Source organism: Grampus griseus (genome assembly GCF_964374135.1).
Source record: "Grampus griseus genome assembly, chromosome: X".
Classification (NCBI taxonomy): Eukaryota; Metazoa; Chordata; class Mammalia; order Artiodactyla; family Delphinidae; genus Grampus; species Grampus griseus.
This window is the reverse complement of record NC_138999.1, coordinates 20163765-20188422: the sequence shown is the minus strand read 5'-3', so window position 1 is coordinate 20188422 and position 24658 is coordinate 20163765. Positions and strand designations below refer to the sequence as shown.

At 43.1% G+C, this 24658-nt stretch overlaps 1 protein-coding gene and 1 pseudogene across 2 annotated transcripts in view; both read left to right on the top strand.

Annotated features, from left to right (window-relative positions):
• The window catches only part of APOO (apolipoprotein O), a 58116-nt gene that overhangs the window by 1464 nt on the left and 31994 nt on the right, over positions 1-24658 (top strand). Inside the window, exons 2-3 of the mRNA XM_082681155.1 lie at positions 21011-21118; positions 22450-22569. Of these exons, the coding sequence (XP_082537281.1) occupies positions 21011-21118; positions 22450-22569 (228 nt within the window). The remainder of the gene's footprint in view (positions 1-21010; positions 21119-22449; positions 22570-24658) is intronic.
• Positions 14482-15836, top strand: LOC309839414 (peptidyl-prolyl cis-trans isomerase A-like; annotated as a pseudogene). The gene is made up of 3 exons: positions 14482-14533; positions 15277-15344; positions 15412-15836. The product of its transcript is annotated as a peptidyl-prolyl cis-trans isomerase A-like (transcript).

Here is a 24658-nt window from a genome sequence, read left to right as displayed (position 1 = left end):
AATCTGTCTTACCAGGGGTTTGTGGTTATTGGCCCTTCAGAGGGTCTGTGAATAGCATTCAGGAGGTCCCTGAACTCTGAGGGGAAAAATGCTCTTTTTCACTAATCTTTCACTGCAGTTTAGCATTTCCTTCAGTTATGAATGTAGGTAACTGTTTGTTATCTATTTCCAGATAACGACCTTAAAACAACAATGATTTATTATTTCTCACCATCTATAGGTTGGCTGGGCAGTTCTGCTGGCATCTCCCAGTGGCTGAATTCAGCTGGTGCTAGACTATGAGGTGGACTTAATACCATATCTGTGGGTCTAGGGCCCCTCAGTGTGGCCATCTTGGGCTTCCTAACATGGTTCCTGGGTTCCAAGAAGGCTAGTCCTGATGCTAAACACCTGCTTGCACCACATTTGTTGGTGTCATAATGAGTCATATGACCAAGCCTAGAATCAATGTGGTGGGGGACTACACAGAGCATGGATGTGAGGACATGTGGTTGATTGGGAGCAATTCATTTAATAAGCTACTACAGCAACAAACTACAGTAGTAGTAGCAGTACCTGTCACCAGTCGAAGTTAACAGGACCAGTGCATGTCACAGACATTTTCATGTCACATTACAGTTGTTGCAGATCTCCAAATATCATTTATGCTCATCACTACATCAAAGTTATAGTAGTTATGACTCACTACTAGGTCTTTTTAGTATTAATGAGCTAATAAAGAAGCACATATTACTGTATCAGATTTTGGGTCTTAAAAACAATTATATTGCACTATAATTGACATTTATGCAATTAGAAGCATTATTTTGAGAAGGGGTCCATAGGGCTCACCAGACTGCCAAAGAGGTCTATGGCACAAAAAAGGCAAGGAACCCCTGGGGACTTCAGGGGAGACAAGTTTTGAGAGACAGGAGTTCCTCAGGTGGATGAGCTGGGGAACAGCAGCAGTGGTACTCCATTGAGGAAGTGCCAGTAGCTCAGCTGTGCTGTATCAAGGGAAAGCTAAAGGGAGCTGAAATTGTTGAAATGTGTGCTTTGAGTAGAAAAACTCACGACAGACCTTGGTGGATACCAAAATGTAAGGAGGAGGAAGAGGAAGAGGGGAGGCCAGAGATTTTCGAGAAGCAACTTTTGATAAGTAGAAGTAGGAGCACAAGAGTGATGTTTAGAAAATTAAGGGAGGAAAGTTTCAAGGACAGGCTTTGTTAGGGTCCTTCCAGTTGGGGAAACCCAATTGCTTAAATAGTAAGGAAAATTATCTCACAAAGTCCAGAGGAAGGGTGGACTCTGGTGGGTCAACGATGTCCTCAAGGTCCCCATCTCTTTTCTTGGCTTTCCGAAGTAAGATTGGTTCCCCTTATGGTTGCAAGATGACGGCCAGTAACACATGCTTTCCCATCCACTAGAGCAAGAGAAAGAGAGACGACAAAATTCCCAGACTTGGATTACACTCTTCAGTCTGATTGGACCAGCGCCCCTGACCCAATAGCCAGTGCCAGGGGAATGCCATGCCCTGATTGGCTTAGACTAAACAGGATCAGCTCAGAATGGGATCACTACATTAATCACCTGGGAGAGAAATGAATCCATGAACACAATGGGGGAGTGGAGACTAGATGTGCAACGACAATGTCTATTACAGAAAGATGAGTTAGATGGGTTTGGAGAAGTGTTCACTGTTTTGGGCAATTTGGTTGGAAGGCTTTCACAATGTTTATACATGTAGGTTTACTGATGGAAGTGAAAGCTAGATTAATATGGGTTGGTAGCTGAAATATGAGTAAATGGGATTTATAAGCTTGACTGTCAAGGGAAGGAGGGAGAATATAGTAACTAGAGGGACATGTTTGGTCAAGATTCTAGAGTTGTTTTGTGGTTGTTCCAGTATTCAAGATTTGGCAACGTTTATGGCCTCGGGAGGAATGTAGGGAGGGAACTTTTATAAAAGAGAATTCCTTAGCTTTGAAAAGGAGGAGAGATAGTCCCTTCCACCTGTGAGATGGAAGGGAGCGAAGGATGGCAGTAATTGTAGACTAGTGGTTCTCATCTGGATGGTATCACCTGCCTCGAGCGTGTTTTAGAAACTTGGTTGGAAACTTCACATCTTTAATTTAGTTGTGTTGAACATTCATATGCTGAAATATAACGCTTATAAGTCTCTCCTTTTTGTTCTCCATTGTGTTACCGTCAAATTAATATATGGGTCTCTTTTTTTTTTGGACTTATGTATGTAGGTGGGTGATGAATTTTACTTCAAGATAGCAAGAGTTACTTAGAAAATTATTTGTCATAAAATGGCGGTGTCAGGTCTAGTAGGTGAGGACCAGTGCTTCTGAAGCTTTCATGTGCATGCGACTCTTGTTAAAATGCAGATTCTGATCCAGGAGGTCTGGGTGGGGGCCTCAGAGTCCTCATTTTCTAACAAGCTCCTGGGTGATGTAGATGCTGCTCGTCTCCTGTCATAGTAATATGAATAGTAAGAACTGAGGCAAACTGGTAGATGAATGGTTTCTTGTGTTTTCCAGGTGAGAGATTTTATGAGTGTGGTGGGATTTGGAAGAGGCATTGACCAAAGAACAAAAAAGATAAGTGAGAGGCTTTGAGGGCGCTGCTGAGAACTGCTACTGGCCGTCTTTCATGATCGCAGCCCGGGAGTGGGGCTGAGCACATGGTAGGGCTTGATCAGCTTGGGTCAACTAGGACTGGAGGGCAGAAGAGTTAATAGTATAGTTGTTGGTGGAAAAAGTACAGTTTGTGTGGCTAGTAATATGCATATACAATTAAAATATTTGTTTTAACCATTGTTTTGATTTAGCTGTCCATCTTCAAGTCAGTAGGGGGCACTGGTGGATCACAAAACACATTTGAAAAGCTGCCCAGTGTTTGCATTCTATTGCAGGAAGCAGCTTTTCCAGGTGCTGCTGCAAGAAGCTTGAATACTGACTACATACACCCAGTCTTCAGATTCATGTTACTAGATTTCATTTGTTGCACAAATGTTTATCACAGTTCATCTATGGGCTGGGCACTTTGCGGTACCTTGGCAGGTATAAATGAAAAGACCCATTTTTTACCTAGGAGAGAGTCCCCCAATTTGGCCACATATCAGAATTATTTGTGAGACAGTTTCCAAGGCCCTGACCATGGGTCAGATTTAGTTTTTAAGTGAGGTCCAGGAATCTCTAGTTTTGAGAAAGCCCCCCAGATGACTGTGAAACTTGGGTTTCAGGAGCTCACAATGTAATTAGTGGCACAGACAGGAACAGTTCATTCAGATGCAGTGGGATAAGTGCTCTGATGTAAAAGGGTTGGGGAAATGTAGAGCAGTAGGTCTGAACCTTGCCTGCATATTAGACCCACCTGGGTTGCTTTTATATGTCCCTGTGCCCAGACTGCACCCAGACCAGTGCTATCACAATCTCTGGGGTTGACATTTAGGCATCTAGTTTATAGGGCATATAGGGCATGTAGCCAACCTTGAGAACTACTGACTTAGAGGAACAAGCACCAGCAGGGGGCATCAGGAGACTTGATAGAGGAGAACATGCCTTTGAAGCTGAGCAGACATGGTTGAAAGGGCCTTCCAAGCAGAGCAGAAAAGCTCATGCAAGGACACAGAAGTGAGAGTTCAGTGCCAAGTTAAAACCGTGTTACCTAGGGTGAGACACTAAAGTGTCTCTGTAGCCACTCTGTAGCTGTGTCCTCATCTATAAAACAAGGATAAGACTAGTACCGGAAGCAGCCACATAGCACAGGGAGATCACCGCCTGGAGGGGTGGGTAGGGAGGGTGGGAGGGAGGGAGATGCAAGAGGGAAGAGATATGGGAACATATGTATATGTATAACTGATTCACTTTGTTATAAAGCAGAAACTAACACACCATTGTAAAGCAATTATACTCCAATAAAGATGTAAAAAAAAAAAGACTAGTACCAACCTTAAATTGTTGCGTGGATTAAATTAACTCAGACCCAAAGTTTAGCACAGTGTTTGGTACAAAGTAAGTTCTCTGTAAATGTGAGCTATTAATAACTTTTAGTTGGCGTCTTGTAGGAGGCTGCTACGGTAGTGTTATGGTGGTGCACAGTCTTGGGACTTTCCAAAAGTATTTTTTAGTGTCAAATCTTGGTAGTTCATTGGATGTGGCAGAGTTGGGAGAAGGAGAATTTAAGGATGCTGCCCAGGCTTTTGGCTTGGAAAGTTGAGTGGCTCTTAGAACTGTTGATTGAGATGGGAAAGTGGAAGAAGGCTGAGTTCGGTTTGCAGGGAGGTGATAACTTGCTTTTGAATAGGTTGGACTTGGAGAAGTATCTGTGGACATTAAGAGGTGGTAATCAGTTGACATGGAATCCAGGAGTGAGTAGTTTTCCTGAGAGAGATGTGGGCTGGAGATGGAGGAATCATCAGATGCTTCAAGGGCCAAAAGATGGCCTAGTGAAAGCTGGTCGGCATCACTTCCTTCCTGAAGGACGGAAATGTGAGCTTCGTTCAGAGCTCACTGCTCATAGGAGCCTGAGGTGACCGTATCCTTGGCTATAAGGCATTATTACCTATTGTGGCTCTTTGGTCTTGATGTAATGCCTTTATTGCCTATCTTTCTGAATTAAATTTTCTTTTTTTTTTTTTTTGGCTGCGTTGGGTCTTCCTTGGTGAGCACAGGCTTTCTCTAGTTGCGTCGAGCAGGGGCTGCTCTTTGTTGCGGTGCGCGGGCTTCTCATTGCAGTGGCTTGATGGCTTCTTGTGGCGGAGCACGGGCTCTAGGCGTGCAGGCTTCAGTAGTTGCAGCACACGGGCTCGGTAGTTGTGGCATGCAGGCCCTAGAGCGCACGGGCTTCAGTAGTTGCGGCCCACGGGCTCTAGAGCACGCGGGCGTCAGTAGTTGTGGCACACGGGCTCAGTAGTTGTGGCTTGTGGGCTTTAGAGTGTGGGCTTCAGTAGTTGTGGTGCACGGGCTTAGTTGCTCCACGACACGTGGGATCTTCCCAGACCAGGGCTCGAACCCATGTCCCCTGCATTGGCGGGTGGATTCTTAACCACCATGCCATCAGGGAAGTCCTGAAATTAATTTTCTTATCGTGAATAGTATGTTACTAGTACAAACTAAGGGGAGAATTACACTGATAACTGGAAAAGGAAAATCATCCGCAAATTGGAAAAGTACTGTAAGTTTATTTTACTTGAATATTATTTTAAATGTCACATATTTTGAAAGATAATAAAGATTTTTTGCCCTTACAGTTAAAACATCTCCGAGGGAATTCTCCTTGAGGAATTATAGTTTGTATCAGTTAATTTTCCCCAGTAATGCTTAAGCGGAAATTTATGGTTAGTGCATACAGCATGAAACTTTATGTGGATATTTTCAGGGGAAAAAAAAACTCAGTCTAGAGGTATACTTTAGAATTTGGAAGCTATTTGTTTTTCACTTTTGCTGAGTTTTTCCTGATTTTTGCATGGCCTTATGCCAGTTTTATTAGAAAACTGGAACAGTGCCAGTTTCTTAATTTAGTGGGTTTTAAAACTTGTGTTCATTGTACACTAAAACTTGTAGAAGGAAGAATTTAGAGCAAGGGTTGTAGAGTTTTCATTATGCCGAGAGCCTATAACTTTGAATATTAAGCTATATTTTCATGATAATGCCATTATAGACAGTAAGTTGTATTTTGAATGAATATTGTTTTAAAGGCACTTTAAATACAGTCACGCTTTGTCTTCCTACTTCTTTCTAAGTCTTTGAAGCAATGCAGCGTGTTTTGTTCAAAGCCCACACTGGCTCCAACTTAAGGACGTCTTTGTTTGCTTGGGTGAGGATGAGGAGCCCTCTGTGGGAGCTAGAGATAGGTTCACAAGTGCATGTTCATTGCTTTAGTTGGGAGCAATACCCAGTGGTTTCTTTTTTTCAGATGTTCCTATTCATTCCTTTGAACAGTCTTTTTAAATAGGATATATGAAAATAATAAAGGTTCATTTTTGTTTTTTCCCCCATTCCATAGACGTCAGTCCTTGTGAAATAACAGCCTGCTTTTCTTTGTGCTTGCTGAAATGAATCTCCTCTCCCATTAGAGGTGCTGCTTCGTGTGTCGTATTATGACATGGGTTAAACTGGTGACTGAGTAAGAACCAAGTGATACAGGGACTCAAACAAGTTTCCTAAATCGTTTGTTGATGACTTACCTCACTTGGCAAATATTGACTGAGCCTGTGTGTGGAGTCACATCTTTCGGGAGCACTGTTAAAAATTGCTGTGTTTAGTCCAAATATTGACTTCTCTTGTTTTTGTTCCTTATTTTCACAGAGATTTTCATTATGAATCCAGATTGTCATCAGCTGAATTGAGCCTTGCCCATGATTTTTTTTCCAAAAGAATGTTGTAGTTTCCTTTTCCTTAAAGAAGGAAAAGCCTGTGAATAACTGAGATGAGGTTGAAGGCAGTTTGTTGTCAGTGAGTTCGGCATTCTCTGTGCACACAGCGGTCTATTAGGAAACGAAACTTGGGTCTAGATAGACTTTACTTTGACAGAATACCTCTTCCTCTTAGAAAATGGAATTTTTTTTAGTTGTTTGAAAATGTAGAAGCATTTGAAAGGCAAATCTTGAAGTAAATGTTCCTCTGTGACTTTTTTTCCTGCCCATATTTCCTTAACTCATTAAAGATTGAATGGATCTTGGGATGCCATTCCAAAAGAGAAAAGAAATATATATATTTTTTGGAGTTTTAGGTAAGCACTGTTAAGTTTCTGTCTGAATGAGGAAGTTCAAAATAAATTTGCAACATGGTAAATTATGTGTCATCTGTGTTCCAAGACTGTGAAACCAGTACAGCCCAACCAGATGACTCAAAACCTGCCTGAACGAACAATTATCTCACTCTTTGGCTCTGACATTTCCTTCCTGTTTATCAGACAAGTTTATTATTTTTTTGCATGAATTTAACAAAATCCAATGATTATTTTTAAAGGTAAAACAATTGCAAATGAAACATACTTGCTTTGCTTTGTTGACCTAATTTTGGGTGAATTCTGCCCTCCAAAGATAAAATAGAAGCTGGTTTTCTCTTAAAAAAAAAAAGATAATGTTAATCTTGAAAACAGCCTTGGTTTTTTTTCTTCACTTATCTCTTTAGACCACAGTGTGTTTATACTGGATGAGGAAGAACTAGGAAATATCAGTTACCACAGTACAGAATTACAGAATTGAAAGTTTATCATAAGATAGTTCTATGTTTGTCATAGTTGGAAGACAGTTTTTCTTTTTGTTGGTTAAAGTCTGAACTCTTAAAATATTGGCTTCATAATGCATTCACTATGAAACAGATTAAAATGATTGTGGTTTGTCTTGTTGTTGTTGAAGTGTAAGTGCTCCCAGATTTATACATCCAAATGAGTGCCTGTCAAAACTGTCGTTATTGAGAGGACAGATTTAATTATCTTGTCAATACATCTCTTCCAAACACGCCATCACTGATCAATGTATTTGTTCCAGAATATCATCCCTGATCAAAACATTTTGTCCTTTTTCATTTGGAGTTATCATCATACTCTCTGACAGATTCTTTAGAATATCCTCAGGAGCCAGCTATTTTTGTTTCTTGCATGTTACAAAGCAAATTAATATTCATTGCAAAAACTTCAGGAAATTCAGTTAATACTGAAGAATCACCCTTAATCCTACCACCTGTAGATAACCATTGTTAACATCGTTTTCAGACTCATTTCTGGGCATACTTAAATAGACCTCCTCAGTTTAACATTTTCAAAAACCTCACAAATCCTCCCCTCTCTTTTTAAAACAATTTAATTTATTTCATTTTCTAATCTGCTTTTATTTCGAATATATTGAGACTGATTTTCTTACAGGCTTAAAATTTGATGTGAAGGCATTTAGAAATGGAAGCTGTATGATCACATATTAAAAGTAAATTTCCTTTATTAATTTGTTGTATAAATAGTTACAGTGGGTTCTGGTATGATCCATCAAGGTTACTGCTTTGGAGAGAAAATACTTATTTTTGAGGAGGAGGAGGCATACTGTTTATTTTTTTTTTCTGGTTGCATTTTTTTTTAAGTTCCCTAGTTTTAAATTATGCTGATAAAACCCACATAACATAAAATTTACCGTCTTAACCATTTTTAAGTGTACAGATCAGTTGTGTTACATATATTCACATTGTTGTGGAAAAGATATCCAGAACTTTTTCATGTTGCCAAACTGAAACTCTGTACCCATTAAACAAAAACTCCCATTTTCTCCTCCCCATTTTCTCCTCCCCCACAGCTTCTGGTAACCACCAGTCTGCTTTCTGTTTCTATGAATTTGACTACTTTAGACACTTCATATAGATGAAATCATACAGTATTTGTCTTTTGTGAGCTGACTTATTTCTCTTAACATAATATCCTCGAGGTTCTATATAATATTTCATTGTATGTATATACATTTTATTTATCCATGCATCTGTCCATGGACACTTGGGTGACTTTTCACCTTTTGGCTGTTGTGAATAATGCTGCTATGAACAGGGGTGTGCAGATACATCCCTGAGACCCTGCTTTCAATTCTTTTGGATGTATACCCAAAAGGGGAGTTGCTGAATCATATGGTAATTCTATTTTTAATTTTTTACAGAACCTCCATATTGTTTTCCTTAGTGATTGCACCATTTTATAATCCCACCAACAGTGCACAAGGGTTCCAGTTTCTCTGTATCTTCTCCAACACTTGTTATTTTCTGTATTTTTGATAGTGGCCATCCTGAGGGGTATGAGGTAAGAAAATACCTATTTTAAAAATTGTATAAGTAATGCTGAAATAACTTGTAAAAAGTCAAACAGTACAGTTATGATAATTATATGGTTCCCATCATCTGCTTCCCTCTAATTCTCTTCTCAGAGAAAGCCTCTGTTACCAGTTTGGTGTATGGCCCTACAGATTAGAAAGGATTGCTGTATAAAATGTAGGAACTGTACTGAATGCTCACTCTGGGGGGAGGCATATTCTTTTGATCTTTGGAGATTATGGACTCATTTAGTTTCTCTTTATTAATTCAGTTTGTGACACATTACTAAGGACAGCAATGCAGGCTGATGTGGGCAAAATTGTTGATTGTTTTCATCATTTTGTTTTACCCTAAATTCTTTTACATAATTTATTTTTTGTTTTATGTTCTTTTTTTAGAAGAAGAATAATCTCAAAAGTATTGTCACTTTTCATAGACGTTTAACAATCCCTATCAGATTTTTACCTCTTAAACAACTGAAAAGAATCAGATTAAAAGCATTTTGTTTTTAAATGAAAAATGCTTTCAGATGGAAATTTTTGCAGAAAAGATTGATTGAAGATCAAAGAAGCAGTGTAACATTTAGGGAAAAAATACATAATTGTGTCTCATTTCCTGTAAATAGAGGAATATCTTATTTTATTTTTTCATAATTAAAAAATTTATTTTATTCATTTATTTTTGGCTGCATCAGGTCTTTGTTGCTGCGCACGGGCTTTCTCTAGTTATGGTGAGTGGGGGCCACTCTTCGTTGTGGTGCGCGGGCTTCTCATTGCGGTGGCTTCTCTTGTTGCAGAGCACGGGCTCTAGGTGCTTGGGCTTCAGTAGTTGTAGCACGCGGGCCCAGTAGTTGTGGCTCGCGGGCTCTAGAGTGCAGGCTCAGTAGTTGTGGCACACGGACTTAGTTGCTCCACAGCATGTGTGATCTTCCCAGACCAGGGCTCGAACCCGTGTCCCCTGCATTGGCAGGTGGATTCTTAACCATTGTGCCACCAGGGAAGTCCCACCTCATCTGATCTTGATATTAAAAGGGAACTTGTGGATTGAGAATGTTGATATGTAGCAGTCATGGTTTATGGTTGCCTATATTTGCTCCATCTAGAGATTGTAGCTACTTATGAGTATAGCTGAAAAGATTGTAGTGTGTCAGAAATCATCCTCATGTTCCAGACCTTTGTTTCTTTTGTTACTGCTCTTTACAGAGGCTGTTCCTAGTGACGCTGAGTCTTTACATCAATCTGTTGGGTGACTTTGCTTAAAACAGAAAGGAAGGGGCTTCCCTGGTGGCGCAGTGGTTGAGAGTCCGCCTGCCGATGCAGGGGATGCAGGATCGTGACCCGGTCTGGGAAGATCCCACATGCCGCGGAGTGGCTGGGCCTGTGAGCCATGGCCGCTGAGCCTGTGTGTCCGGAGCCTGTGGTCCGCCACATGGGGAAAAAAAAAAAAAAAAAAAGAAAGGGAGGAAGGCAGGCAGAAACGCATAAACTTTGTTGATTCTGCTTCTGTCTACAGTTGTTTCCCAGAATTTCCAGTCGTGGTACATTATTCCTTTTTCTGTGTTACTCCTGTCCTTTTTCTGGTAATGCACTTATTACAAGTGGTGTAATTATTCGTTTATCCGCTTTATTAGATTGTGGAGGCAGCGACCACATCTTATTGTCTTTGAAGTCTATTTTCATTGTTTCGTTAAAGAGTTGCTTTGATGTCCTTTGTGTGGCTTGTAAGGCTATTAAATGAGGTAGGGAAACCCAGAGAAAAAGAGGTTTTTGGAGAAAGAGAATTCATTATGAGGTAGCAATTGAAAAACCTGGTGAAGATGTCCATGGGGAGTTAGACACACAAGCCTGAGCCTTAGGGAATGGCCAGGCCTGGGAATACTGATTTGGGTATCAATAGCATAGGGCAGGAGTTGAAGAGTTAGATTTTTTTTTTTTCTTTTTTTTTGCGATACGCGGCCCTCTTACTGTTGTGGCCTCTCCCGTTGCGGAGCACAGACTCCAGACACGCAGGCTCAGCGGCCATGGCTCACGGGCCCAGCCGCTCCGCGGCATGTGGGATCTTCCCGGACCGGGGCACGAACCCGTGTCCCCTGCATCGACAGGCGGACTCTCAACCATTGCGCCACCAGGGAAGCCCGAAGGGTTAGATTTAAGTGAAATTGCTCTGGAGTGAGAAGAGGGTTGGTTAAGTACTACTCTGACTCGTCAGCCTTGAAGAGATGGGCAGACAGAGGAAGAGAAGGCCCAAAGAGAGCTGGAAGGAGTGCCCTACAAAGCTTATAGAATGGAGCTAGAGTAGAAACTTGGAAACCAAAGGAAGAGAGACTTTGAAGATGGTGGAGTGGTCACCAGTTTCAGGGTACAACTGAGGTGCCAGATGTCCATTGGAGTTTAGTTACTGGGAGGCCATTGGTGGCTTTGGGAAGGCCACTTTTAGATATCTTGAGTAGTGAGGGGAGGAGGGAATAAAGCAGAGAAAGCAGGCAGAATCTATCTTTCTAACTTTGTGTTGACATATAACATACATACAGGAAGGTGCACAGATCACAAGGAATTTTTGCAAACTGACCATACTGGTATATCTTGCACTCGAGAAGCCTTCAGGGCCCTTCCAGTCACTCCCCAGCTTGCTAAGGATATCCATTATTCTGCCTGCTAACCAGTCTTTTTTTTAAAATAATTTTGTCAGTGGAGGGAGATAGAAGAATAGGGTGGTAGTTAGAAAGGGGATTAGGGGTGGAGGGTATTGTTTGTGTTGTGTTTAAGATGGGAAAGATTTTCTTGAATGTAAATAAATCCCATAACTTCTCTAGACTGGTTGACCAGTCACTGTGTCTTTTTATGTTTAGGACAGTTTTCATTTCATTCTTTCAAATGTTTTTAAAAGTAAGTACGATTGAGTGTTTATACAAACTTAAGTTGAATAACTGTTCCCCAAGCATCTGCTTTTAGAATATTGGTTTTCTAAACTTGGCTGATTATGGGAATAGATTCTTGGGACTCTCTTAGGTTTACTGAGTCAGATACTCTGGGGGAAGGCAATGGAATCTGTGATTCTAAAAAACTCCCCAGGTGATTCTGAAACTTTTTATGTTACACAGTCCTGGAAAGTGAAGCTTACGTTTTATCAAAAAGGAAACTGGTGTATGTATGTATATATTTTAAATTTATTTTACTGAATTATAGTTGATTTAAAATGTGTTAGGAAACTGGTATATATTTTTAGTGGAAGGTCTAATAAAATAATAGATCTGTAATTGTGGGAGAATAAAAGTGTACCCTTTTTTTGTTTATTTGTTTTTGGCTGTGTTGCGTTGTTGTTGCTGCACACGGGCTTTCTCTAGTTGTGGCGAGCGGGGGCTACTCTTCCTTGCAGTGCGCGGGCTCCTCATTGCAGTGGCTTCTCGTTATGGAGCACAGACTCTAGGCACGCGGGCTTCAGTATTTGTGACTCACGGGCTCTAGAGCGCAGGCTCAGTAGTTGTGGCACACGGGCTTAGTTGCTCCGTGGCATGTGGGATCTTCCCGGGCCAGGGCTTGAACCCGTGTCCCCTGCATTGGCAGGCGGATTCTTAACCACTGTGCCACCAGGGAAGCCCAAAAGCATACCCTTCTTAATAATGAGAGAGACTACATACTGGGTTTTCCATAAAGTTGATAGAGAAAGCAAATTGTCAGGGCTTTGAGCCCCACCATTCCTGAGCATCCTTGAATAATTCTGAGGGTGGCTTATTCAGTTTGAGAGTTTTATTTGTCCTTGAAGCAGTTTTACTGGGACACAGTCAGGAAGTGGTCCTGGAACTAGAGTTCTGAGCAGTACACTTCTTTTGCAAAACAAGGATAGTTTAGTCTTCTGGGTACCCATGATGATCTGAGTGTAACCTCATCCGATTCATATCTTAGTTAACTGTGTACAAGAATCTGCCCTTGCTGCTAGAGCTGAAGGCTAAACTCAATCTTATGCCTCAGTCTTAAAAAACATTTTTTTTTTTAAAGTTGTAACCTGGGGCTTCCCTGATGGCGCAGTGGTTGAGAGTCCGCCTGCCGATGCAGGGGACACGGGTTCGTGCCCCGGTCCGGGAAGATCCCACATGCCGCGGAGTGGCTGGCCCCGTGAGCCATGGCCACTGAGCCTGCACGTCCAGAGCCCGTGCTCCACAACGGGAGAGGCCACAGCAGTGAGAGGCCCGCGTACCGCAAATAAATAAATAAATACATAAATAATTGTAACCTGAGTTTTTTTTGAGTAAACTCATAAGCTTCCTAGAAACTCTGTAAGGGTAGGGACTATGTCTGCTTAAGTGTTGTGTCCTGTTTAGCATGGTACCTGATGTGGAATAGGTATGTAATAAATATTTGTTTTTGAAATAAAATTCTAGTTGACTGCTTCCAATTGTTATATCATACATAACCCTGCTTTCCTAGCCAGATTTGTTTTGTTCTCATCAGTCCTTGATGAGCTCCAGTGGAGAGAGTAAGAAGCAAAAGCCTTTTAGACAGTGGTGACCTACTCCTTTACAACACTTCTTGTTAGGGCCCCATCCAACCAACTGCCAGTCCTGGTGCTCAGTTTCCGTTGACAGTTAAGCGCTCTGAGGACTCAACAAAAGTTGAGAGCAAAGAGAGTCCAAAGGTCTAAGATGGAGAATATACCTTGATAGGCAGAGTATATAAGATATCTTGCTGGGGAATATAATCAGACAGAAAGAAAGAGTGTTTTAACCACATGAGCCAGGGAACTCGGTGACACTCCCTCTGAGGTTTGCAAAGCTCAGGGTCACCAACTCACCTGTTTCCCCTATGACTGTGGGTCTCTTAACCTCAAACAAGCCAATACGTTGGGTCCTTAATTTAAGACCCTCACCTAGCTGAATTCCAGGAGGGGCATCTAGTGACTGAAGGGCACACTCCAGAGGATAGGCTGGATGTAAAGCAATGCAGCCTTTGGATCTAGTTAGTCTGTAGCTGTAGCTTAGCACTCATTGAACGTACAGCTCTTAACAGAGTGGGCTTGACTTTGATCTAGCAAGCCAAACTCATCTAATCCATAGTAGAGAATGTTTAATCAGCTCTTGGAAGGTGCATGTGTACCCAGCTTCTGAGCCAAGCCATCTGCCCTGGGTGGAGAGTGAGCCTGGCAAACAAGGATTGTCAAGGACTGTCACTTGAGACAGTGAGTGCTCAGGCCATGGGTACACACAGTCTAGAGGTTCCAGCCCCTCATCAGAAGAGGTCCAGGGGAGATCTCACTTCCCAGGAGGTATTTTCATTCTGGTTGTACCATAATGGGTCAGGACCCCTCATGGAGAGAGAAAGCCTTTGTGTTCGTGTCTCACAAGGCAACCCAACAGGAGTACCCGTGGGAGAAAAGGTGATAAAGCTAGAGCTTTAGTGATTATGACCCAGTTGGTTAAATCTTTCTTCAGGAGATCTAACTTCCAGATTCATGTTCTTTTTCTTCCTTGGGTAGACAAAAGGTTGAAGAAGAAGATTCTTTGCCCCCTTTATTGCCATCACACTTTCCTGGGGTGATCTCTGCCCATTTTAACAGACTTTCCTTCGTAAATTCTGATACTGAATGGGTTAGCCTGTATAATCAATATGAGCTGTAACAAATTATGATAGCCACCCAGTAGGGACTCGGCATTGAGAAATCCCCGTTTGTGATAACATCTGGTCAAGGCAGGATGGGGTAGTCTCTCACTATGAGGAGCCTCTTTGATGCCAAAAAAGAAAGTGAACCACCCAAGATGCTGGGTAGTGCATCAGTGTCAGGCTTGTCTGCCTGTGGATCTTTTACCCAGGCTCTTCCTGTGAGTTTCCATTGCACAGGTCAGTACCACCTAGATCCTTACCATGGTCAGGTGTATGGCTGACTCCTTCCTAAGAATGACCCTTGACCTGCAGTTCCCACCCATATTTTGGCATAAACTTAACATGGTTTAGGTGTGTGTGGATTTTTTTTGACATGTAATTTACATACAGTGAGATGCACAGATTGTACGTTGTACAGATCGTGCAACAATTTGAGTTTTGACAAGTGTATACACCTTCTGTAACTCACACCCAATGAAGATATAGATCATTTCTGTCAGTGCAGAAAGTTCCCTTGTGCCCCCTTCTTAGTAAGTCTACCCCATGCAAACTTCACCTCCCAGGCATCGACTATTCTGATTTCTATCACTGTGTATTAGGTTTAAGGCCACAGATCTTAAAATCTAGATGGTGGCTGATTTGCAGACGCCGTAACCCCAGAACCTCCCACGCAGCCCAACCATGGTCGGCCCTACCGTGTTCTTTTTTTTTTTTTTTTTTTGCGGTACATGGGCCTCTCACTGCTGTGGCGTCTCCCGTTGCGGAGCACAGGCTCCGGACGCGCAGGCTCAGCGGCCATGGCTCACGGGCCCAGCCGTTCCACGGCATGTGGGATCTTCCCGGACCGGGGCACAAACCCGTGTCCCCTGCATCGGCAGGCGGACTCTCAACCACTGCGCCACCAGGGAAGCCCCCTACCGTGTTCTTTGACATTGCCATCGATTGTGAGCCCTTGGGCCATGTCTCCTTCGAGGTAAGGGGCCTGGAAACCAAGAAGTGACTGCTCATCCAATCCATAAAGCTATGTTAATAGATTGGAGCTGTTTGCAGACAAAGTTCAAAGACAGCAGAAAACTTTCATGCTCTGAGCACTGGGGAGAAAGGCTTTGGTTATAAAGGTTCCTGCTTTCACAGAATAATTCTGGGATTTCTGTGCCAGGGTGGTGACTTCACATGCCATAATGGCACTGGTGGCAAGTCCATCTATGGGGAGAAATTTGCTGATGAGAATTTCCTCCTGAAGCATACGGGTCCTGGCATCTTGTCCATGGCAAATGCTGGCCCCAACACAAACGGTTCCCAGTTTTTCATTTGCACTGCCAAGACTGAGTGGTTGGATGGCAAGCATGTGGTCTTTGGCAAGGTGGAAGAGGGCATGAATATTGTGGAAGCCATGGAGCGCTTTGGGTTCAGGAATGGCAAGACCAGCAAGAAGATCACCACTGCTGACTGTGGACAAATCTAACAATAAATTTGACTTGTGTTTTATCTTAAAAAAAAATCTAGATGGTGAGAGATATCAGAAAATAATAATTATTCATGTAAATTGGTGCTTCTCAAGGCGGGAGGATGCCCCACAGGAGACTTTTTTTTTTTTTTTCCACAGGAGACTTTTGACAATGTCTAGACACATTTTTGACTTATGGCTGGGAGTGGTTGGCAGTGGCATCTAGTGGGTAGAGGCCAGGGATGCTGCTAAGCCTCCTACAGTGCACAGGACAGCCTCCCAACAAAGGATGATCCAGCTCAAAATGTCAACAGTGCTGAGATTGATAAACCCTGAAGCATACCTCTGCAGAGAGAATTGTGGCCCTGGGGAGTGTTAATCTCTGGATCTCCCAAGTCTCTGGGGATGAGGTTTGTTTTATGTTTGGTTTTTGTTTGCTTTGTTTGTTGAGGGCTTGCAGGAAACGGAAAGGGCAACTGCAAGAGGGACCTTTCTTGAGTGCTACCACCCTTGTGGCCACAATTCTTGCTGTGGAATGGGAGTGACTAACAGGAGAAGAGGGAGATGAAGAAAACAACTTGGGCAATAAAAGGGCAGTCTTAGCATAATATTAAAACTAGAAAAATGGACAAGAGGGAAAAATAAAGTAGAAATTAATGACACCTAAAGTACAAGCAGCAAAATAAAAAATAAACAGGTGAGACTACATCAAACTGAAAAACCTCTGCACAGCAAAAGAAACCATCAACAAAGCGAAAAGACAACCTACAGAACAGGAAAAAAATATTTGCACACCATATATCTGATAAGGGGTTAATATGTAAAGTATATAAAGAACACATACAACTCAATAGCAAAAAACAAACAAAAAATAACCCAATTAAAAAATGGGCACAGGACCTGAGTAGACATTTCTCCAAATAAGATATACAAAAGGCCAGAAGGTACATGAAAAGATGCTCAACATCACAAGTCTTTTGGAAAATGCAAATTAAAACCACCATGGGGCTTCCCTGGTGGCGCAGTGGTTGAGAATCTGCCTGCTAATGCAGGGGACACGGGTTTGAGCCCTGGTCTGGGAGGATCCCACATGGCGCGGAGCAACTGGGCCCGTGAGCAACAACAGCTGAGCCTGCGCGTCTGGAGCCTGTGCTCTGCAACAAGAGAGGCCGCCATAGTGAGAGAGACCTGCTTACTGCGATGAAGAGTGGCCCCCGCTTGCCACAACTAGAGAAAGCCCTCTCACAGAAACAAAGATGCAACACAGCAAAAATAAATAAATTAATAAACTCCTACCCGCAACACCTTTAAAAAGAAAAACCACCATGACATACCACCTCACCTCTGTTATAATGGCCATCATCAAAAAGACAAGAGATGAGGGACTTCCCTGGTGGTCCAGTGGTTAAGAATCTGCCTTCCAATGTGGGGACGTGGGTTCGATCCCTGGTCAGGGAACTAAGATCCCTCATGCTGTGGGGCAACTGAGCCCACGCGCCGCAACTACTGTGCATGCATGCTGCAAACTACGGAGCCCACACACTCTGGAGCCTGAGAGCCACAACTAGAGAGAGAAAACCTGCATGCCACAACTAGAGAGAAGCCCACGCCCCACAACAAAGAGCCTGTGCACCGCAACGAAGATCCTGCATGCTGCAGCTGAGACCCGACACAGCCAAAAATAAATAATAAAATAAGTAGATAAATATATATGTTAAAAAAGAAAAGACGAGATGAATGCTGGCATGGATATGGAGAAAAGGGAACCCTTGTGCGCTGCTGATAGAATTGTAAATTGGTGCGGCTACCATGGAAAACAGTATGGAGGTTCTTCAAAAAAAATTAAAAATAGACCTACCATATGATCCAGCAATTCCACTTCCAGGAATATATCAAAAGGAAACAAAAACACTAACTCAAAAAGGTATCTGGGGACTACCCTGGTGGCGCAGTGGTTAGGAATGCGCCTGCCAGTGCAGGGGACACGGGTTCAATCCCTGGTCCGGGAAGATCCCACATGCAGTGAGCAGCTAAGCCTGTGCATCACACCTACTGAGCCTGCACTCTGGAGCCCACGAGCCACAACTGCTGAAGCTCATACACATAGAGCCCATGCTCCGCAACAAGAGAAGCTACTGCAATGAGAAAGCTGCGCACCGCAACGAAGAGTAGCCCCCGCTCGCCACAACCAAAGAGCTCTTGCATGCAGCAACAAAGACCCAACGCAGCCAAAAATAAGTAAATGTATTAAAAAAAGAAAAGAATTTAAAAGGTCAACACAAGGCATTATATCAAATGAGGATGAAAAAGGGGACAACATGAACCCAAAATGCTTGGATGAGGAAGTGGGAAAAGGGGTGGGGCACCAGCTATTGACAGTAAGAAAGGGAATCTGAAACAAAGTTGGGGCGGTGCCTGCCAGCTGGCTCAGTGGAAAGTCCCCAGTTTAAGCAGTGTTGTCAGAAGGTTGTGGACAAACCCAGAAGGCAGAGAGCAGTGAGTTGGCACCTGTAGATACCAGCAGCCTCATAGGCCCTCTCCTGGGAAGTAGGGAGGGACCACACTGACTGTCAGCAGTGGCTCACTAACCTTTATCCTGGAGGCAAAAAAAGTTCGTGGCAATATTGCCTGGAAATAAATATCTTTTAAGTATTCCACTTAATGCTTTAGGGTGTGTTATTTTTAAACCAGTTTAAGTAATAACCACTCCTTTTAAAAATAGCTTCTAGCTCTTTATTTGCTTCTGAAATATGGGTATTTCTGTTTTTGTGTGCGACTTCAGGCATACATTTAAAAAAATTTTTTTATTTTATTCATTTTTTTTGGCTGCGTTGGGTCTTCGTTGTTGCGTGCGGGCTTTCTTTAGTTGAGGCGAGTGGGGGTTACTCCTCATTGCAGTGCGCGGGCTTCTCACTGCAGTGGCTTCTCTTGTCGCGGAGCACGGGCTCTAGGTGTGCGGGCTTCAGTAGTTGTGGTGCCTGGGCTTAGTAGTTGTGGATCGCGGGCTCTAGAGCTCAGGCTCAGTAGTTGTGGCGCACGGGCTTTGTTGCTCCGTGGCACGTGGGATCTTCCCGGACCAGGGCTTGAACCCATGTGCCCTGCATTAGCAGGTGGATTCTTAACCACTGTGCCACCAGGGAAGCCCAAGGCATACATTTCAACAGACCTTTTTAGGTTTTATCTAGCATTATATGTTTTGTGAGTATTACAGAGTAGCGAAGTCTTTCACATTACGGGCACTGCAGATCTCAGGAATATGATTTCTGTGATGCCAAATCATGCCTAAGTAGTTAGAACAAGTCAACCAGTCATTTATTTTTTGCCTCTCTCTGTCCATTCATGCAGGCATTAAACAGTTCTTGAGCATTTCTTATGTGTTAGGCACAGTTATAGACATGAGGAATACAGGGTAAGACACAGCCCCATCCTGAAAGGGCTTCCAGTTTGGGAGGGAGAACTTGATAGACATAAATAAATGGATAAATAAGAAAAGAAAAGCAATAAGTCTCCATGCTCTTAGGCAATTGTGCAGAAAGGCAAAGCAAATATGGAACATTCTAGGCAGAGGAGCCAGCATGTGTGAACCCATGAGGCTGGGAAGCAGCATGGGAGAAATATAGGGAGTTCAAGTTTTGTGGGAAAAGGCAGAGTGACAGATGAAGTTAAGAAGGTGGTTGCGGTCAGATCATAAATGGGCCTTGTTTGGCTCACATAAAAGTCCTAGGTAATGAATACCAAAGGATCTCAAATAAGGATAGAAGATACTCGGGTTTGCAGTTCAGAAAGATCATTCTTTTGCATTGTGGTGGTTTGAGTCATCAGAGGGCCAGGTGAACGTTTAGAATTAAGCTGTTGAAACAATCCAGGAAAGAAACAAGGGCCCAAGGGAAGATTGTACAGGAGAAGATAAAGAGGAGAGAGTGAATTAAGTATTTAATAGGCAGAATTAACAGGACTTAATGACCAATAGGATGGTGGGGGGAGGCAGTGGAGATGACCTCAGAGTTTCCGATTGGGTTGTCTAGTTGGATGGCGGCATCATTCCTGAGAGAAGAAGTAGAGGAAGAGGAGGCATTTCTGGGGTAAGGATGCAAGATGGTCAAGTGCTGTGTATTAATTTTTAAAATGTGTCACTTTTAAAACTTTCTAGATTCCACAGCACACATTCACCTATCAGGCCTAGTATAGACTTGGAGGCACAGACAGGATCCTGATGAGTTGGTTTTGGGTGTTCTTGGTGTAGGGAGCTTGTGTCCCATCCAAGTGGAAATGTCCAGAAGTAATAGGATAAATGAGTTGGGAACTCAGGAGAGAGCTCTGGGCTGGAGCTGCATATCTAGGGGTCACGCTTCATGTTGAAGCCATGGGCATGAGTGACCTAGTCAGGGAGAGCAAGGCACAGAAAGAGACTGAGTTTGGGAACTGAGGCTGGGAGAGAGGGGTTCTGAGTGGGAATGGAAAGGGAGAGCTGCTCAAAGTTTGATTATTGGAATTATCGAAAGAATCTTCACCCTGTTCAATGAATTACTAGGTGAGATCATTAAAAACTCCTTCCCGGACTTCCCTGGTAGCGCAGTGGTTAAAGAATCCACCTGCTAATGCAGGGGACACGGGTTCAAGCCCTGGTCCGGGAAGATCCCACATGCCGCGGAGCAACTAAGCCCGTGTGCCACAACTGCTGAGCCTGCGCTCTAGAGCCCAAGAGCCACAAGTACTGATCCTGTGTGCCACAACTACTGAAGCCTGTGCGCCTAAACCCCATGCTCCACAACAAGAGAAGCCACTGCAATGAGTAGCCCGCGCAGCACAACCAAGAGTAGCCCCCGCTCGCTGCAACTAGAGAAAGCCCGTGCATGGCAACGAAGACCCAATGCAGCCAAAAAAAAAAAAATCTCCTTCCCCTGTTGTTATTGGGGAGGGTAGGGGAGGTGTATCTTTTATTTTCCTTGAAAGGCTAAGTAGAAAACTCAGGAACTACTGTTTTGGAAATGAAGATAAAGGTGACCTGGAATTTTAAGTCCACGAGAACATGTTCTTTTTTTTCTGACTTCCATAAAACTTTGGGAATACATTTCTCATAACGCGCAATAAGACTCTCAGGGCAGGAGTGGCTGAGGTTGCAAATGTGCCCACGTTATGTACCTTCAGTTTATAGAACTGAGAGAAGGCTTAAGATTGTTTCTGTGTTTCAGGTAATTCAGAGGTCTGTGGGGCCGGCCAGCCTGAGCCTGCTCACCTTCAAAGTCTATGCATCAGCAAAAAAGGACTCATCTCACAAAGCTGCTGTGAAGGTTAATGAGGTAACATGTGATACATTTTGAATATGTGATTTGCTTACTATGGGAAGCATACAAATTGAATATCAGGAAGATAGGACAATTCAGAAGATATTTAAAAGGAGGAAATAGTGCTTCCTTGTGGGAAGCTGCTAGACTATGGCTTTTTCAACTTTAATTAATGGTACTTAGCTAAGGGCATAATTAAGGAATATTTCCTAGATTTTTAGTGGGGAATCTGCTCTGTCCCAGTAGATTGCAAGCACAAGTCACTTCTAAGTGATCTGCCTGCTTCCAGACTGCTTATCAAGCCAGGAAAACATTCACATTTTTCCCTCTCCTAAGAAATTAAAGACCAGGGTTCATCCTGCTTCTTGGCTGGATTAGAGGCTCATAAGTAGATGCTTAATAAATACTAAATAAATAAAACAGGAAATCAGGGCTTCCCTGGTGGCGCAGTGGTTAAGAGTCCGCCTGCCGATGCAGGGGACACAGGTTTGTGCCCTGGTCCGGGAAGATCCCACATGCCGCGGAGCAAATGGGCCCATGAGCCATGGCCACTGAGCCTGCGCATCCGGAGCCTGTGCTCCGCAACGGGAGAGGCCACAACAGTGAGAGGCCCGCATACAGCAAAAAAAAAAAAAAAAAAAACAAAAAAAACAAGAAATCATCTCTCCATTGTTTACATTCCTTTTTGTCTATACTTCCCACTGATTATTTTAGATATTTGGTTTCTTTTGACTTTGAGTAAAGTGTCATAAAGATCTGCCTTCAGTTATGGTCAGGGTTACTTGAATGGTGTTTACCTAAAGCTAAATAGCTTGTTTTTTTGCCCTTTACTCTCTTCTTCTCAGGCCTTGGGACAGTGGCATTTTTGAGGGTGAAGAAGGCAGCCAGTGGTGGCTGTGAAATGTTTCCTCTCTGGTGGGGAACAAACCTGCTATTCTGCTTTGATTAGCACTAGACTGATCACTAGAGCTAAGTCATATGCTATTCAGTTATCCTCAAGCTTTTTTTTCCTATCCCACCTCCGACCCACCATTTATAGTAATAGAATCCTTTTTCCAAACTAAATCTAAGATGAAATAACAAATACTAATATATAAAATGGGTAAAAGGGGACTACTTTATCTGCTATGAGTAGGGTTGGGGGAGGCTAGGACACCTCATAGCCCTGCTCTCTTGGCCTTGTCCTTATTGATTAAGGTGCAAAGATCGTCTGAAGCAAGGTTCAGGGTGCACATAACCCTTATTCACTGTAGTTTGTGAATTATTACAAATTTAATAATTGATTGTTATTTCATTACTGTATACACTTCTTAATTTCTTTCTATTTTGTTTTTCAATCTTTGCAGCTTTCACTCTACTCTGTTCCTGAGGGTCAGTCTAAATATGTGGAAGAGCCAAGGACCCAACTTGAAGAAAGCATCTCCCATCTCCGACATTATTGCGAACCATATACAAGTTGGTGTCAGGTACAGAGAGCTGTTCTGAAAATGGAATGAATGCATTTCTGTTTAGAGTCAGTAGTAAAAAGTCTGTACTGGCTGCATGTTTTCAGAAAAAGGCACAATAAGGGGCCCCAACTTAAGAGTGCCTGACTTAAAAATGTTCATCAGTGCCATCTCTGGACTGGAGCAGAGAGCCCTAGCTTCCTGGTGGCAGCTGTCGCCATAGCTGCAGAGAGAGTTTCCCTCCCACTGGGCAGCCTGTGTCACGTTGACTAGAGAGCAGAGGCCCATGGTACCTATCTTTTTTTGGGGGGCAGGCCATTTGGCTTGTGGGATCTTAGTTCCCCGACCAGGACTTGAACATGGGCCACGGCAGTGAAAACGCCGAGTCCTAACTACTGGACCGCCAGGGAATTCCCCCATGGTGCCTATCTTGTTGGTTGCGGCTATGAAAACATTATTGTCCACCAGGGGAGGATATGGGGCTGGAACTATGTAAACATTTATATCAAAATTAGGAAGTTTCTCTCCCCACAGAGATTCTGCAAGTCAGTACCACTTTATTTTATTTTTTAATTAATTATTTATTTATTATTGGCTGTGTTGAGTCTTTGTTGCTGCATGCTGGCTTTCTCTAGTTGCAGCGAGCCGGGGCTACTCTTCGTTGTGGTGCGCAGGTTTCTCATTGAGGTGGCTTCTCTTGTTGCGGAGCACGGGCTCTAGGCGCACGGGCTTCAGTAGTTGTAGCGCGCAGGCTCAATAGTTGTGGCTCACGGGCTCTAGACCGCAGGCTCAGTAGTTGCGGCATACGGCCTTAGTTGCCCTGCGGCATGTGGGATCCTCCTGGACCAGGGCTCAAACCCGTGTCCCCTGCATTGGCAGGCAGATTCTTAACAAGTGTGCCACCAGGGAAATCCCAGGATTTCCCTTTAAACAGGAATGGGTACAGAGGATTTTGAATGCTATAATAGGAGGGTAGATAACTACAACAGGGTGGAATTACATACTTGAGTACTTAACTGTTTCCCTTAGTGACCAAAGATCTGCATATACAGATTGACTTTTACTGCTCAGGTTTTAAATCAGGCATTTGTCATTATGTTCATGAAAGCATGTGTGCAATTTTTAACATTGGAAACCAAAATTTACAGTCTACAGAATGTTTTCGTGGGCTTTGATATGTATATTTGCCACACTTGATCTTGATTTTGAAAACTGATGACAAAGTAAAAGAATGTAGATGTGTGTGACGTGGTCTAGATTTACTTTGCTTGAGATGATAAACTCAATTTTCATCCAGAACTTGTTTTAGAATTTTTAATTTCCACTGTCTGTGCCAATGCTGAACTTTTGTTCACCAATTTAGAAAGAAAATAGCATAAATCAGGCCATTATACTAAAGTACCATAACTATATTATTGAGTTATGAAATACCTAAAGACTTTATACATAATGTGTTGTAACACACTTAAACTTTATTCTCTTGTTCTAGAAGATTTTTTAATTTTAACATCTTTATTGGAGTATACTTGCTTTACAATTGTGTGTTAGTTTCTGCTTTATAACAAAGTGAATCAGCTATACATATACATATATCCCCATATCTCCTCCATCTTGTGTCTCCTTCCCACCCTCCCTATCCCACCCCTCTACGTGGCCACAAAGCACCGAGCTGATCTCCCTGTGCTATGCGGCTGCTTCCCACTAGCTATCCATTCCACGCTTCGTAGTGTATATATGTCCATTGCCACTCTCTCACTTTGTCCCAGCTTACCCTTCCCTCTCCCCGTGTCCTCAAGCCACTATGGAGAATAGTATGGAGGTTCCTTAAAAAACTGAAAATAGGGGCTTCCCTGGTGGTGCAGTGGTTGGGAGTCCGCCTGCTGATGCAGGGGACACAGGTTCGTGACCCGGTCTGGGAAGATCCCACATACAGCGGAGCAGCTGGGCCCATGAGCCATGGCCGCTGGGCCTGCGCATCCGGAGCCTGTGCACCACAACGGGAGAGGCCACAACAGTGAGAGGCCCATGTACCGCAAAAAAAAAAAACAACAAAAAAAAACCAAACTGAAAATAGAACTACCATACATCCCAGCAATCCCACTCCTGGCCA